We start from the raw sequence: 17973 nt of genomic DNA, 5'->3' as shown, positions 1-17973 counted from the left end.
GTAATTTTAATATAACTGCATTAAAAAACAGCTGATCCATTATATGCCTATATTAAGGAGGGAATACAAGCAGCTGCTTTGTTTTTTCAAAGGGCTGATGTAATAATAACCTTCATAAAAGAAAAGCAATGTCCAACAAATCCATATTAGTCCACATCTTAGGCCAACAGCTGAATAGAGAGAGAGAGGAGGGGTTACTGGGCGAGACACAGAGGAAGAGAAATAAAGCAAACGACAAAGTGAGAGAGTGAAAGAGAGGGAAGGAGGGAGATAACTTTCCTGCAGAACAATAGAAGAGTGCAATGCTTTGATGTTTTCCTTTCTGTTGATTGACCCATCCAAAGACTGTTCTTAACAGGACTCTGATCCTGAGCAGAGACCTGTCAGGTCTCTGGCAGTGTCCCTCCATATAAACATCCACAGCACCGCCCACTCTTTAACTTCCAACTCAGCTCCCTAATCTGTGGACCACACTTCTGCTACTCACTCAGCCTCAACTCGTCGCAACGAAAGTTAAAACACTTGAAGATCTCACTATTATCTCTAGCTGTTTTTGTCGAGCCAGAACTCTGATACTTTGAACTTACGTTTGGCTCAGCCCATTCACCCGCTTCTTTCATATCACAGGGATTTGTCTGTGGATTGTTTATGCAGTAGTCTTTTGGAATCACACTGCATCGCTGCACCTTCCACTGGACCACACTTGAACTCCATGCAGTGGAGAGTTACCTGCAGGGATGTCTCTTCTGTCCCCTCGCAATGCAAAAGACCAGCCACGCACAAGAAAGCCACTGTCTGAGCCGTCTCCAGGTATACCCTCGCAGACCTCCAAAAACCTCAAAGTAAGAGCAGATTACTTATCCTGTTTATGGGCAATAGCAAGAAAATGCCAGGTGTAAACATTACCATGTGCTAAAACAGTGGATAAAATTCAATGCCATGCTTGACTTTCAAGTATCATGATTGTCATAGAGCCTTCCAGGATAGCTTAGCAACATGTGGTATGCTAGCAACCAAGAGCATTGAAAAAGTGTACTAAGTTTGCTGGTCCTAATGTAAAAAATATTTAAAAAACACAAACTGAATTGCTGCTGTAAATTGCTCAGGATAAGCGCGCCTGATATAATTTAAAGTGTTAGAAAGTATTCTAGTACTATATATGTGTTATGGATAACTTGTTATTTCTTTATAATTAAATTTAAGCCTAAACCTTTCATCAAGGAAAAGCCGTTGACGTTCTAATCAAAGTACCTTGTAACACATCACAGATACACTGGGTACTCTATCCTGCTTTAAGGTCCACTAGGTCCAATATACAGCTCCAAAATTTTATCCATGTGACAGGTCAAATAAGTCCCAGAGTTTCCATGACATCATCAGCTCTGTGCTATTTTGAAAGTTGCCTCAGAATTTGTCTGATAACTTTCCTGTCTTGAGTAACTCTTCTAATAAGAGAGACACTAAACTCAGACTGGCTTTCGAGATATTATCTGATGGAATCAACAAGATACAAATCTTTCATGTGGGATGCATTCAAGTGAATTACTTTTTTTATTTGGATAAATTGGGGAAGACTGTAGCACGTTCCTGCACACGAGCCAGCTGAGAAACAGAAAAAAAATCTGAACTGTTTACTCAAACAGTGACACTGGAACTTAGAGAGAGAGAGAGAGAGACTGTTAGAGCAAGTGTTTGAGAAGTTGCTTGTATGGGAACAGAGACACAATGTTTATTCGTTCACTGGTCCAGTGGGAGAAGCTTACATTTTCCACTTGGGAAGAGCTGGTCAGCAGACAGGAAGTCCTCCATGGGATCTTATAGACCAGGAGGATTTACCACGGACCACGTTTAACAAGTTAGTGAGCTAACAAGAACTCTGAGTTCAACTGGGGATAACCAGTACCATGAAAATTGCTCGCCTTTTTAACCAGGTAAATGTTTATGGCAATGTAGGCTCTACAACACAAATATAAAAGGTTGCAAAAATAAATGATTTAAGTTACTCATAATGGTGCCAACTTAAATTTGGAGAATCCACTCATAAGGTATTAAAAGCAAAACATGAATGCAAATTAAAGTGTGTCTCACAAACGACACATTAAATGGAAAAACAACAAAGATAGGGAGTAAAAAGTCTAACAAAACAATCAAACCAAGGAGAAAAAAATTATTGTATCTAAACTTCAAGGCCTAGTGCAGTCAATCCATATTTTTCTCTAGAACATTAAATCAGCCAATTAGATCTTTTTACTACACAAATGTTTTGGTAGAAATAATTATTGCAATCCACATATCATTTAAAATGATAGGCTGTTCACTATACCAGAACATCTCATCACATAACTTTAAATAGCATAACTTTAACAAGTGAAGAAATGGCACATTGATGTATTTATCTTCAGTCTATGGACAAAGGAAGACATGAATCCATGCTTTCAATTTGTTTCCCTGCAGTTTCCACATACAAAAACGCCACATATCCCATCAGCTACAAGTCCAGAGACAACTATTGTCATTTTTAGCATATAATAACCAAAACTGTGCTTATATATGATTTCAACACATTGTTCAAATAAATATAATATCAGTAACAGGATTTTGTGTTAAAGCAAATCAAATTTGTTCAAGGTAAAAATATAAAAAAGGTATTAGTGTTTGATGAGTTTTTAATAAATTTCAGAATTTTTTGACATACAGATGCATCCTTGAGATTTTCACTTTTCGTATATACTATTTCTTCTACTTAACAATTCTGCAGACATTGAACACAAACCAGTGATCCTCTGGACACCCTCGAACAATCCTCTGGATCACGACACAAACATCCGCCCTATTTGACAATATTATATTTTTTTCAGTTACAGAAAATGAAACAATTGTATAGGCCTATCAGTGACATTTCAAGCTAGCTACTTAGCAGCTCAAGGTATGATCTTAACTCTGTTGCACAAGCATGGTTACATGGCAGCCAAAGTTAGCTGCAGGTTTATAGGCAATATTTCCAATTCCTAAAACATAGGTAACCTGAGCTGGAATGTGAAGCTAACTGAAGCTAGCTAGTTTCTGGAAAGCCTGGGTGCATATACCGCTTAGAACCGGAGCACTAATGAATACTGGCCTGGTCCACAAACAACCATTAGCCCTTACACTCTGGCCAATGATTTGTACCTGAAACTAATGGATAATAGTGTACTGAATGGGAATATTACACCAGCCCTAAGCCTACTAGAGAACCAGGTGGATGTTTAACCATGTTGTTGATATCAGCACTCCTCTTTCTGATCCACCAGTGCTAAGGGTTTGGATATTTTAGGGGTTATCGTTCAATGGGAAGGACAGTGCTGGAAGACTGTACTTACACATGGTAGAACCAGTCTTTTACCACTGCCAGATTCCTTGATCTAAAGCAAGACTTCAAGAGTTGAAAGGCAAACCTTTATTAAAGAGTATGCCTGCGCAACACACAAGCTCTTTAATAAGAGAGAGAGCTGACAGTGTTGATACAGACTTAGAACATGCTGAGAGATTGTTGATGTCTAAAGGGAACCATTTTTGTATGTTTACACATGAGGCTTCAAGACTAAAGCAATGGACTGATCCTTAGAGACACCCTCGAACAATTCAGTTTAATGTGTGCAGGGACTGCCCAACATGCTTTAGAGCCTTACTTGGTGTGTAATGGTTTGTCTCCGGCTTGAATAAATGCTGACAGGTACACTGATTTGTAGTTGAAAAGTTACAAATGCTCAAATAAACTGATGGTCTATAACCCACACTGAACAGCTGAACTGGCATGTATTTTAAAAGATTTTTCTTTACACACTGGGCCTCTAAACAATGTTACACACCTTCACTCTTGCATTCCACTGAAACTTTGTAATTGGCTGACAATGTGTTGGTCAGTCATGGTTCCCTGGTCATATAGAAAAGGAAAAAGGCTGTCAACTACGGCATGAGAACCCTGAGGTCAAGATCTAACCCAGTGTGGGAGGGCCAGTGACGATATATTGCAGCCAAAATTATTATTTTTTTGTAGAATTTATATCCTTTCATATCAACATTTCATTGCAGTAGAGGTAACCTTCTCAGATATTTTAATAAAGAAAATATGTGAGGCAAGTTGCAAGCATAACAAACATCCGCTTAAAGCTCAAACACTATAATTTTACTGTGTTGTCTCTTTAAGAACCAAGTCTATCCCCGGTCTTCAATCCTTTAGGAGGCAATAACTGTCAAGATTCCCAGGCTAAGCCACTGCCATAGTTGTTACCTTTTTTGGATGTGTTTAGTTTTATCTCTGGGTCTTAGTTAGTACATGTGACTGTTTGCTTTATCCTTCTCTAACTTGGTGTGAGGGTAATATTTCATCCCAAGATGTTTTCTGCAGATAGGCACATATTGGTCGGTGTGGAGGTCTAAAGTCTACATTGGAAATATATATAGGAAATATGAATAGGTGAGGAAAATAGTATGCATAAATGTTGTATACACATACTGCATACTGCAGTTTTTTAATAATATCAAAAGTTGTTGTTTTAGCTCTGTAATCAAATGCTACATTGACAGTGTGGTTATTTTCCAGAGAAAAATGGCTTCACCTCTGTTTAGTAATGGATACTGAACCACTAGACCAAAGAATTTTCAGCATAATTAAGAAAAAACAACAACCAACAGATCTGAAAAACCCTCGAGGTAGGCATGGTTGTGTCAGCCACTGACATTTGCATAATCAGCCTAACAATCATGCCGTCTAATCAGTATCTTGATATGCCACACCTGTGAGGTGGAGGAATTATCTCGGCAAAGGAGAAGTGCTCACTAACACAGATTTAGACAGATTTGTGAACAATATTTGTGAGAAATAGGCCTTTTGTATACATAGAGAAAGTCTTAGATCTTTGAGTTCAGCTCATGATAAATGGGGGCAAAAACAAAAGTGTGGCTTTTATCATTTTGTTCAGTGTACATTTACACTGCATTCAATTATGTACAATATTTCTAAGATGTATAGAAAGTATATTTCTATTTGCTGTTAATATTGTAGGACAAACGTGTCAGCATTTAAATAATTTCTTAACATTTTATGAAGTGTATTATTATCTTTTTATTGGTTATTTGTCTGTCAATTTATTTAAGAAAAATGAATGATAATTTATGTATATGTTTGCTCAGTTGAATACTAACCTTTTTCCTCCCTTTTGAGTATCATGCATAGATGCTCCTCTGTCCCAGAAAAAATACAAAATAATCCCTGATGTCCTAACAAAATGTTCATTCCGGACTTTCCTAAGACATCAGTCATAACCAGATGATACCAACTGACTAACCACTTCTCTGTGATCATCCATTTATGGTAAAAAAAATAAAAACTAGTGAGAAATGAAAAAAGCACAGAATTATTGCCCATGCACTCTTAATTAAATAATTTGTCCTTTGAAAATATTTCATCTTGTCATTTATAAGATGCTATTAATTAAGTGTTATTGAGACATGCTAGTCAGCTGGGCTGAGGGAGATTCCATGGGCAAGATTTAAACAAATCTGTCCATTAAGAAGTTTTTGTCCTGAGCAACTTACATTCCTGAGTGCATACATTTCTATTCTGGACCCCCATGGAAATCAAAGCCACAACTCTACAGTAGCATTGCAAGTGCCATGTTCTTACCAAGTGAGCTGCACGGAAGCTTAGCATAAACAGGTGAAACATAGTCAGCCAGAGTTGAGAAGACATACTGTAACTATGAAGGTGGAATTTACATTTGTTCATGTTTATAGCTGGAAAATAGTTGATAATAGGAATCCAATACATTTGTATTATGTAATCCCCTGCTCAGAGGTCAACACCCACTAAAAGACAGCTTCCCAAATGTTTTCATACAGTATGTGTTAGCACAAATCTATTTGATTGAACTGTTTATGCAGGGTAAATGTCAAATATGTGGTGCAGATACAGTATGTCCTATTAGACTATCAATAATGCATTTATTTGGGTAACAAAATATTTATTTACGGCCTAAAACATTCATGATATATTGATATTCGTAATACTCTGAAGAGCATAGTTGAGTGCTTAAGCGTAATTATTGCCATGGCAATGTTTTTCACAGTTTTTACATTTTTATCTTTTCTCCTGTATGACAAACTGAGTCATAGAGCTGCAGGCATTTTTTGTCCACCTGTCCAGGGTGCGATTCAAAATTAACCTTGCCTGGTCTGTATCTTATGTTTACGAGGATGTCAATCAGTCCTCTAATCCATCTGTAGCCCACTGCATTCAGCTTGTGTACAGTAAAAACGTGTTTGAACATAGCATTTTAGGACATTGGTTTATCACAGGTTAACAAATCCATTAAGGGAAAAAAATGCATTTGTTCAAACCTTTTCATACATGTGAGTGAATATCACATTGACCAAAAGAACAACATGGAATTTTAACAATTTAGCAACTGACAAAAAATCCCCTTTGAAGGGGAAATCAGATGTTTTTCAGCTTAGTTATGATGGCATCCATTGTGGTAGTCATTTTGACAGTTTGTTGCAAAAGTGACATATTTAGGTATAAGTCAAGCATTTCTTTGCACTCTGCAACAAACGTGTAGTAGGCCCTTTGTGAAGTTGCTCCATGAATGGAATGTCATTGAGGAAGTTGAGACACAGAATTGGGGTATAACTACGTAGCATTCAAAATATTTTAATTGATGAAGGAAAGGTTGAACTGGTAGTCATCCAGAACCTCATTACTCAAAATGCATTTGGACAGTGACACATTTCTTTTGTTTAGCTCTATATTCCAGTACTTTATATTTGAAAATAGAAAACACAATGACAATGGGGTTGAATTGCAGACTATCAGTTTTCATTGAAGGAAATCAGATGAGGTCTTTATGAAGTACAGCACATTTTGTACATAGTCTGCCCTGTATAAAGTCACCAAAAGTAATTTGGACCATTGGCTCCATAGATGATTCTTTTTAGCCAGGTGTGTTTCTTCACATCATCACTGCATACACAACAAAGCTGACAATGATTAATCTTGATTCTAGGTTTTGTGTCAAGTGTCAATACAAGTAAAGCTGGACTTCATGAGGCAGATAAGTCAGAATGAATCAATCAGAGCCAAATCGTTAGGGTGCCAAAATCCATTGTTTGGTACATTAAGCATAGGTTAGCTCAGCAATGACAAATGGCCTGCTGGACTACGGAACAACTTTACAGTGGATGATCAAAGAATCCTCAACATGATGAAGAAAGAAAAACACACCAAGAACACTCTTTAGGAGGTATTTGTGAAAATTGCTGTATCGCCATATTATACAAGGAAATACTATGATTATACTGACCAGAGGTGCAATCATGACAAAAAACAGGGGTGGTTAAGGGGTGGCCAATAAGGGTTGCAACTGGGATCTGCAATTGGGTATGCTTATTTATAGTTCCAAAAGATTCGGCTGGGGTTAATTTAGTGGGCAATATTTGTTGCACTACTTTTGAACTGCACAATATGACAACAACAGTTAAAGGCTACCTAGAATATTTCAAACCACATTCCAGACACATATGCATGGTGAACAGAGGATGTTTAATAAAAAGAACTAAGACATAACAAAACTGAAATGAACACCCGAAAACAGAACGTTACATAGGTGTAGAAATCAAACAAATGCTGATAAGACACACTGGGAAAGGAGAAACCTAAGTAGGCACAGTGATCAGTGTGAGAAATCAGCCGTTCGTATAGTGTTGAAATATTGACAGCGTATCCGGTCATCAAGGTAGAGAGTAATTCAATTATTTATTGCAGCATTTGATAGACTCTTGTTTCAAGATGTTCTAGCCTAGATTTAAAAGAATACCTATACTTTATAGACATTGCAATCCAGAATACACATCACAGTACTATAAGCCCATTGGCTAATTACTGTCATGCTTTGACAGAACGTGACTTCCTGTGTATGGATAAACAGATGTTCTGTTGTAATATAAACATAACAAGCATACATTCATACAATTCCACATCAGAAACATGGGTGAGAGTAATAATTAGGGGTGTCTGTGTGCCAAATGAGGGAGGGAGGGCATTAAATCTCAAGTGCCAGAATGTGAAAGATCCCCTCCAGTATCTTTGGAAGACCATCAACCATGAACTGTCAGATCCCCAAATAAGTAAAGCAACTTGTTTGTAATAAAAAAGGCTATATCAAATTAATATATTATCACAAACAGAATCAGATTTAACGGTGCTGTCACAGGTTTGTTCTGTGGGTTCTATATACAGTACATCAGAAAGAAATTAGAATACTTCTCAGGTTTACAAATAATCTAAAACGACTCATGTTGTAGTTATTTTGTGAATGACATATCTTCTGTTTTATTTTTTCAGCATGAAAGAGTGTCCAGGTAAGCTGCTTTCATCCCATTTCACACACAAGATAATACAAGGTTGTTTACCACTTGTAAACGAGAGCATTATTTTAGAACAGCTGTGCTATTTTGCCCTAAGACTGGACTCCTCTGGAGCTTATGACCGAGAGGCCTATGATGCTCGCAGAGAAAACCGAATGGCAGCTCGCAAAAAGGCAGAGGAGGAGGCTGGATGCACAGACTATAAGAAGGTACCTTGAAAACGTATTAACAGTTTCTCAAAGCCACAATCCGGCTTAGGTAGCTAATCATCCATTATGACAGGATAGCGGCATTGTTACATAGTTCGTATTACGGTACGCACGGTCAAAGAAACCTATCCCCTATACTGCTGATGTTCTTTGGATATCAGATAACATACTGGCTGAAGTAAACCAGTAAAATGCTGTTTCATGTCATGTTATTTTTTGTCTGAGACTGGTGTGGGATTGTGTAAATTGCAGATGTACGAGGAGGCCTTGTCAACAAATGAAAGACTCAAATCCCGACTACAGGGCAGCAAACAGGAGTTGGTTTTGGTTCAGACTCAGCTGCAGAGAGTCAAACAGGTGATTATCCCTAAATGGTTCCATAACAAACCTTCATCTTAAATTCAAAATGACCCTGGTTGTTTTCTAAGGAAAATACCTGAAATGGCTTCAGTCTAAGTAATTGTGCTGTTCTCATGCTTGCAATTTAACTATGGATTTTTCCTTTGCAGAGAAAGGTGACGTTGACTGAGAGGTCCAATGATAGGTCCATGCTTGAGACTGAAAAACGGGTGAGAGGGTCATATCACTAAATGTTTGCCTGTGCATTATGCCATTGGCTTGGTACAACATCTGTTCAATGCATTTTGTTTTAATGCAGTAGGTCGTACGTTAGGCTGGAAGCCCTTTGGTGTTTGGTATCATTGAGAGATGTGTCATTTCCTTGTAGGAAACAAGTGCCCTTCAGAAGAAGATTTCAGACATGGAAGATGAAGTGAAGGTATCTGTCCAGTTGCAATAACGGTGAATTTACTGAATTGATACTGACATGTTCAAGGTCTGACCAAACCATGCTCTTTTTTTGTGGTTTAAAGCCTGTTCTTATCCCTCTTGAGAACATCTCCAATAGACTGAACTGAGCCACAGCCGAGACAAAACATATTGGCAAAACACACTCTCTGCAGGAGGTCTAGCTATCCCAAAGCTGCCCTGCAGACAGACAGGACTAAGCTGTTGAAAAGAACAGGGACTACCAGGAGAGGCCCTGGGACGTGAATCGGTACTATAGCGTTTTGTTACTCCGTTCCCTGTGTTATGCACAGCTTTCTGGTCAAAAGCAATGCATTATGTAGGGAATAAGCAAACCGTGACAAATCACAAACTGTGTGGTATTCTATACCGACATCGTTGGTCATATTGACACCATTATGCTCCATTGGCTGTGGAATGTGTGATTTGATTGATATTCATCAAGTGTGTGAGCCATTGGTATTTGTCTGTATTCAGCACTGCCACAAGCGTCCGCAGTGTTTCATATATGAGGGAGCAAACAACCAGCTCTTGTTATTTCATAATGAGAGATCTCAATAAAAATGGAACACATTGGGTGGAGGGGGGGGGGTCATTGTAATGTGTTTTGTGAATTACACTTTGTTTAAAATATGTTCTACATCAACCATAATTATGTTTTTTACTTTTCCTTAAGCATTCTCTAACCTCAACCCTTACCCTTCCCTGTTTTCTTGTTGTCTTTTGTCCTACACAGGTCCAAACAGAGTTGAAGAATGAGAACCAGAGATTGAAGGATGAGAACGGAGCCTTAATCCGGGTCATCAGTAAGCTGTCTAAGTGAGCAAGAGGAGGGGACGGCACAGGCTTTATATCCCATGTTTTACTCCCACTGCCATATTCAAAGCATAACATAAATGAATGATATGAGCCAACTTTAATTCACTCTTTTCACCTTTCTCCCTTGATCGTCTAACGAAGGTTGTATTTCATACAAATAGTCTTCACGCACAGTTTGCGTAATTGCACAATGTTTTATTCATGAAGTTTTATTAAATATTAGAATCACTGCACATAATAATATTGTATGAATGTCTGCAAGGGTTTAATCTAAAAACTGATTTAACACTTGATATGTTATGTCTTTACCACAATGTTACATTTTTAAATCCCATAACGTCAATAGTCTCCTGCACTGTGTATAAATTATTGATACAGATTGTCCAGGCTGCCATTTCTCATGAACACTGTCATCACCTGGACATCTGTGGTAATGCAACTTACTTCAGAGGCATACAGTATATGACAAGAATGGAAGGGTTGGCACACACAAGGTTTTTTGAATCCAGACTTTTTTCTTTTTTGAATGTAACCACGCAAGACCATTTTACTTAAAAGACCTTTATTATGACTATGTTAACATACTGTATAGATATGTCTATGGAGATATTCCATGTTTTGGTTCCCTTGAGGTTCATAATATCACATTTAATTGATGAATACAAGAATTGGACAAGTGGGAGTCTTGGACAACAACATGGTACTTGATAGGGAAATAAAGCATGCAATCCACAAAAGACACAACTACCAACACACACGCACACACATACGCACACCTCTACAACGAGACAGAAACAAACAAGAGTCGAGCTCAAGCATTTCCCTGGTCCATGTTGTTGGTTACGGAGAGTGAGGAGGAGAAAAGACAGAGAGGTACAGTTCTTTGGAAGTCTTGTGTTATGATGGCAATTGAGGTTCGAAACATTATGAATAAAGAGGAACCATATTTTCTTTTTAAAGCAGCAAGGTCGGCAGTATTGCATTGCGAATGTAGCTTTGCGCTTTTTGGGTCCGTCCCGTGCTCAAAAGAGTTCCATAGACCCGGGGAAGACAGGGATTTTGTTGCCTGCATTGCAGTTATTTCACAAAATCACTCAGTTTTTTATGGTTCACAGAGGAAATGTTAAAAGAACACAGGCTCTATTGGTCCTATTGCAAATGTTTGAAACATTTAAAGCAAACAGAAAGATGGTCGCTGCTTGATACACAAGAAACAAGAAACAGACTATAAAACAATCAACCCAAGCATACTCAATAGGATGAAATAGGAAAGAACAGTATTCATTCACAATAGTTAAACCCAACCTTGCAATGGGGGTCTTGAGCATGTGTAGTGAGGCATGAAAAATGTTTGCAATTAAGTGACGTTGGCACTGTTCTGCAGCTCTATATGCTAACATAAAAACCTTGTACATCTTACAATATCAACTCAAATTCATGCCAATGATGTTGGTAAACATTACCACTATCATAATTTTAAGTACATATTTAAGCAACATGTCATATACTGTCAAGTGAAAATCCAACCAAGCTGGTTCTGGTGACTATATAGAGGAAGAAATGTAATATTATTCACATTATAATACACAGATTCAGTAGGTCATTTAAAATTATTCCATCATAGGAAAACAATAACATTTGAATTAACCGATGTTACTTTCTCCATACGGTTTTATATGATAAGCAACAGAAATCTAAAATATGTCTTTAGCCTTGTTTACTAAGATCACTGATGAGCTCTAGTGTATCAGTTCTCAAGGTGTACTTTATGGCTTTACTTCTTATGTTGATGGACTCACCCCAAAAAACATGTTTAACAACCAAGCAGACGACTACTCAGAATACAAAAATGGAGAGAGGTACTAAAAAAGGGCTACAAGTCCATGCTTTGACTTCAATACAGTGATAGATATATGTCAATGAGCTTGGGACTAAAGAGTCAAGTATTGTATGGTCCTATGATCTGACTTAGTAATCAACCAATATTGATCAGCCCAACACAGCAGGTTAAAAATGATATTGACAACATGAATTTAAACTCTGGCAGGATAAACTAAGGAAACACTTATGGTCCTTAAGATTACAAAGCTAAGGAGTTAGTAAATGTTCTCCTTTTGCAATACATACTGGTCATCAACAAACATGTACACAGGTAGAATTGAAAACAGAAAATGTTAGTAATATTGCATTAAGACTTGTAGCCCCAGTATACAGCCATTTATATATTTTAGGTTGACCACAGTACACAGAATGGATAGTAAAATTAACAAATACCAAAATAAGCATGCTGCCTTACGGTCCGCTAAATGAATATATATACACAGTAAAAAAAAGCAACACTTGAATTCCTGACAAGAAATAACCTATAAAATCAGCATACCCTATTCAGACATATGTTTAGTCCCATAACCTAAAGGGAGAATACATAAAATGTGCAGTCAGTGCATATTTTTCTCTCCATTTTATTATCAAAATGACATTGGACACAAACAACACATACACAATATAAGTAAGGTTCCTCTTTAAAACATGCTGCTATTTACAACATTTTATTTATAGATCCATGCTGTATTAACAGATTTTGCTCAAAGCCTAATGTTTACAGTAAGAGAGAGAGAGGGAGGCCAAACTACAGAAAGTTTCAATGGACCTTTTAGTATTCTACCTTTCACCCTCTTTTCCGTTGGATAATCTTATACATGGCCTCTTGGACATCAAAATCATAGGATGTCTGAACGAACAACGCCCTTGGGAAAAACAGGTTTGAAAAAACAGCGGACAATACCACAATGTTTCAGTACTTTGGCATCGTACAGTAAGGGCAACATACTGAGCAGGTTGCTGATAAGTGTGTGTGGTGCAAAAGCCAACGCCATTGTCATGAAAACGAGCACAAAGCATAAGTCATGCCAACTTTAACTCTAATTTGTTTCAAGCAAGTGCCGCGTTTGTATATACCGGTTGCTCATCATTACAATATGAGGACTCATGAGTTGTTCATCATTACAATGTGAGGACTCGTGAGTTGTTCATCATTACAATGTGAGCATACAGGAATTAAATGAATACCCACAGTCTTCCTCAGCAAAGAGGAATAGACTTTGGGCCTTCATGCAAACACATTTTAACTGAGAAAACATCCCCTCCAGTATGTTTGTATCAGTCATTTAAGAGATGCGCAGTGTTTTACAATTTACAAGCAGTGGCTGTAACAAGCAGATGGTCCCATTATATAACATATGCCCCTATCATCTTGACAGCACCAATGCCAAAAATAAATTCACAATTGTTTATATGGTGTCATGTTGTCTTAGTTGAATATTAGGTATAATGATAATTTCTTTTCACAACAGTTTTTTATCTTTGACTTAAATTGTAAAAGGTCAGATGTGTTTTCAACACATACAGTTTGCAGTATGGGTTGAAAACACATTTGAATTCCTCACAATTTATTTACTTAACCATGTATAGACCCTCACAGTTACATCCAAGTGGTCAAAAAAGGTTGGTGACACATCTACAGTTTCCTTGTGCTGTGGTTATTATGACTTTTGCCAGGCATACAGTTTCCCTCACTGCATGCTGAACGCCAAATGTACAAACTTTTTTGATTAAAAAGGCACCCATGAACCGGTCCCAGACAGTGTTTCACTCTAAAAGACCTGATACCTGTCTAGACCTTGCTCATAACTGCATAGGCATGAATCATGATAGAGCAATAATAAACTGCAAAGTAAACTGACATTCTTGCAACATTATTTCTCTCATATTTATGGGAATACACACGCTAAAAATTCAATTGGAACAACGAATAATCCTAGCATTGTTCCTTTACTTCAGAAAGACATTAGAGAATGGATGACATTCTATTCTATGTATACCTACCATCTCACCTACACCCCTTTAGAGTAGTAGACCTAAAACTATTCTTTGTGACCAATTCCATACTATTAATATTTTCTGCAAGTTATGGCACATTTACGAGTTTGAGGACAAGATACAGTATATGCTATTGGGAATCGCTTTGGCATGGCTTATGGAGAGCAGAGTGAGCGTAAGTAAAACATGCACAATGTTCTAGAAACTAAATGCAGAAGCTACATCATGACTGCCATCTCTTTCAGTGAGCTTTTCTCCGAGTTTCATTGTCAGCACGTAAGCAACTTTTTCTAAAAAGCATGTTGAAATGAAACACAGACCAATCCATCCATCAACCACTCAATCTCCCTCTCTTTGCTTTACACTACATGAAATGCTGTGGCGCCGAAAAAGTGGTCATGTTTAACTATGAGTAAGCTGATATTCTAGACGTTTCTTTATTTCTGTTCGGTGTTTCAAGTAGACATGACTGGGTCATGTGTATTTCATGAGTTTCATGCAGTGTTGGAGGTTTTGGGGAGGGAGGGTTTTTGAGTTAGTTGGTATTCAATAGGCCCGTTTAAGTTACTTTTTTGCATTTAAAGCTGCAAGTGCCGCATCTACATCCTCTTCCTGTTGTAGTGGATGCCACTGGGCAATGGGACGCCTGGGGTTAGCAAGCATGTCAGACCAATGCTTCAGACCAGGGCCCGTCGCCTTGCTGCCCACAAATATCTTCCCAATGGCGTCATTCTTGCCAATCTTGTCATAATCAAACACTGTCACCACCACCAAAATTTTCTAAAAAAAGAAAAGAGATCAATGTTAATATGCATAGGTCATTGTGCTCTCACCATAAACAAACCAGAATTTTAGAATAAATATCTTCAAAGCAACACTATAGATCTTTTCCTTATATAATTGCAGTAAAACATCAAGGCCTAAAATAACTGAATGTAGTTGTAGGTCTATAGCACAATAAATAACATCAGGGCCACAAACAGTATGCAAAAACCAAAATGCCTTGATAATATAGAATTTTAAACAAACTTGCGTCACAACATTTGTGGTCGTATATTGAGGGCCGTGGTTGCAAGTCTGATGCTCAAATCTGTAATTACATTTTGCAAGCTTCTACATTTTGGTACATGCTTGCAAGTATATCTTCGCATGTTTGCACATTTAGTTTGTGCTTGCAAGCAATATTTGACAAGCTTGTACAATCAAGTTGGAACACATTTTACAAACTCGCAATTCTGTAACAAAACATTGGTATAAATTCAACTTGAACAGCAACCATATTTTATTTTCAGATTTATAATAAGAGCCTTTACTGCGAATGTGGTCTTGCTATGGGGCTAAAATGCACAGACGGATCATTCTCTGCGCGCTCTCTGAATTTTGCCATGTTTACGACATGGAGAAGTTCTGTATTTCGAGGTTTGAAAATGAAAATTAATTCTGCAAGCAAGAGGGGGTGGGTCTTTGAATCTTGACCAATCAGTTACATTTGTATTTCTACAACCAATACCATTGATCGGATAAGTCCATCAATCTAATGGAAAGACCCTATTTCCAGAAGACCATTAGTTATCCACAACTGTGGAAAGTTTAATGAGGTACACTGCACTTCTGTGAGTTGTTATTTTCTGACCAAGCTGAATACATAATCGAAAATACTTATTTTATGTATTTTGCTAAGCTATTTACCTTGTTGTGTCTTATTCGTGCATGCACGCTCAATGCGTATTCTCAAAGCAGCACTCAGTGAGCAATCGTTGGTGGCGTACTGGTGTTTTACCATTGGCATGCCGCCGTGGGCTATAATGTCCTACAGCCAGCGGGCCACCAGCTTTTGCCGCTTTTCTCGTGATCTCAATTTGCATCAGAAAATTTGCATCTCTGTCAGCTTTCCATCAGCAGCCTGACTACTTTACGCTGGTGGCTAGCCGCCGAGGAGAGGATGTGCGCTGTAACCTGTTGCCTATCTGTTCGTCTTGCCATTTTCTTCCAGCAGAAATGCTATTCCCTTTTATTCTTGTACTGATTTTATTTGCATTAACTTTATTTTAATATTGTTAAATCTTAGTGTACAAAATGTTGGTCAACATTGGTACTTTATAAATAAATTAGACTAATGCACTATTGCTTGGGTAAAGGATTGGACAATGGCCTTGAATGTTAAACAGACACCCCCTCCTATTTTGCATTAGCTAGCATTTTCAGAGCTAGTATGTTCACACCCTCTCAAGTGAGCCCCACTCACCCACAAGCAGACCCCCCCCCCCCCCCCCCCCCCCCCCCCCGGGCCCTTCAAACATGTTGGAAGTATTGATGAGTAAAGTAGCCAGCTTAGCAAATAGATCACCTATGTGTAGACGTGTAAACATATTCATGCTGATTTTTGGTTAGTCTATATGCCTGAAATAAACTCTGTCGTGAACAAAAGCTTAAAAGATATTCATGTTTTGTTCTACGATACACACACACACACACGGGTTAGAAACTACCGTTGCTTACCATATATTTTTTTTCCTGAACTAAGGTTTCATGGGGGACAGTTCTTTACTGTGTTTAAATACCCCCGTGTCCGTAGATGGCGCTGTAGCGAATATGAATTGCAAGCGAGACAATCGCCAATACCAAATACAACAAGGGAGAGCCCATCTTTGCTCACACCGAAAATAATGCTATTAGCTAGCTAATAATCCCATGTTTCAAAGTAGTGATGGGAAAACTGGATCATTTTAGTCACTTGGTTCTTTAAGTCTTGTTCAGCAAAATTAATGACTTCAAATGGTGTAAGGTATCAGCTATATGCTTTTAATTGGACCATACAACATGTGGATTATGACATTCATGTGACATTGTTTGACTACAATCTGAAACAGAAGAAGATCAAGATTTATTTCAACATCCAGCTGAAAATGATTGAACGGTGAGTCACATATACACAGTACATAGCTACAGGTGAGTTCTGTTCTGCATTATAACAAACAACTAACTTTAAGTGTTGTTAGGCTACTGAGTAAGAACATCATTACTGTTTTGTATTAAACAATGACTGTTTACAACATTCTATTAAAATTCTTAGCTGACCAGAAGTTCTAAACCAAAGGCGGTATAACAAGTTATACAACGTGAGCTTGGTGAATAAAGTGGTAAAATCACAGCCCTGAGATACCTAACCCTTGTGTTTCTTCGTGTGCCCACAAGTTTGGTAGCTTATTATTTTGTGTTTCTTTGTTTATCCTCACGTTCAGATCTTTTGTGCTTCTTTTGTGTATTAACAAGTTAGAATATATAATATTGTGCTTATTGCTCATTATATCAACTGGTACGTAACGTTAGCTAAATCGTGTTTCTTTGTTTAACGATATCCACATGTGCGATAGCTAGCTCTTGCCAGTAACAATGTCTGTTAGCTAGACCAGTAAATTGTTACAATTCTGTTACTGAGGTGTCTTGTGTGTGTCTTTGTGTATCCACAGTGCTCCTTAGCTAGCCTGTGTGTTTTATGCTGCTGTAACACTTGCAACTGGTCATTTTTCTAAACCTCATTTCTAAATATTGCTTTCAGATCATGACGTTTTCTGTAGTTTTGTTCCCGAAGGAGGATGACTGTGTGGCAGTAGTTCCACGCCTGTGGCTCAAAAGGGGACTTTGCTCCTGGCCACCACACAGCATTACCAGCAGGAAGTCCTTCAGCCACAACAAGTTTGCCAGAACTTGTTCACATGAAGACACCTGGGAGGCTGTCCCATATAAACTCATCAAGCATGCAGGTACATTTGAAAACTTGGGATGGAAATGTTTTTTGCAGGGTAAATGCTTACAAAACATACATTTTTCCTCGATATGTGGGAGACCGCACATG

The 17973-nt window shown here is 38.0% G+C and overlaps 2 protein-coding genes across 10 annotated transcripts in view; one reads left to right on the top strand and one right to left on the bottom strand.

Moving 5' to 3' along the window:
• The first annotated feature begins 236 nt into the window (after positions 1-236).
• Positions 237-10583, top strand: LOC105027258 (protein phosphatase 1 regulatory subunit 12B-like). 6 transcript variants are annotated; one of them, XM_020055724.3, is made up of 8 exons: positions 237-810; positions 8381-8397; positions 8501-8612; positions 8865-8969; positions 9122-9181; positions 9340-9390; positions 9520-9669; positions 10156-10241. In XM_020055724.3, exons 1-7 carry the CDS (start codon positions 760-762, stop codon positions 9625-9627), a joined length of 504 nt encoding a protein of 167 aa, XP_019911283.1. In that variant the 5' UTR covers positions 237-759; the 3' UTR covers positions 9628-9669; positions 10156-10241. The 6 variants fall into 6 exon arrangements, with proteins under 6 accessions (XP_019911283.1, XP_019911282.1, XP_019911284.1 ...); XM_020055723.3 differs by having other exon boundaries at positions 244-842; XM_020055726.3 differs by lacking the exon at positions 237-810 and adding an exon at positions 1411-1931.
• Positions 10584-12602: 2019 nt separating this feature from the next.
• LOC105027256 (synaptotagmin-2) overlaps positions 12603-17973 on the bottom strand; it is a 78014-nt gene continuing 72643 nt past the window's right edge. For all 4 annotated transcript variants that reach the window (XM_010899265.4, XM_010899267.4, XM_020055722.3 and 1 more), the window contains one exon: positions 12603-14897. In XM_010899265.4, the coding sequence (XP_010897567.1) occupies positions 14682-14897 (216 nt within the window). In that variant the 3' untranslated portion in view covers positions 12603-14681. The remainder of the gene's footprint in view (positions 14898-17973) is intronic.

This window comes from Esox lucius, chromosome 17 (genome assembly GCF_011004845.1).
Source record: "Esox lucius isolate fEsoLuc1 chromosome 17, fEsoLuc1.pri, whole genome shotgun sequence".
Classification (NCBI taxonomy): Eukaryota; Metazoa; Chordata; class Actinopteri; order Esociformes; family Esocidae; genus Esox; species Esox lucius.
This window is presented reverse-complemented; position numbering and strand designations above follow the sequence as displayed.

Excerpts from the sequence above, each read along its gene's own strand:
- LOC105027258 (XM_020055723.3), top strand. The coding sequence starts at position 738 with ATGTCTCTTCTGTCCCCTCGCAATGCAAAAGACCAGCCACGCACAAGA. Across the intron at positions 8,613-8,864 it reads GATGCACAGACTATAAGAAG|ATGTACGAGGAGGCCTTGTC; the intron begins GTACCTTGAAAA and ends TGTAAATTGCAG. Across the intron at positions 9,182-9,339 it reads TGCTTGAGACTGAAAAACGG|GAAACAAGTGCCCTTCAGAA; the intron begins GTGAGAGGGTCA and ends ATTTCCTTGTAG.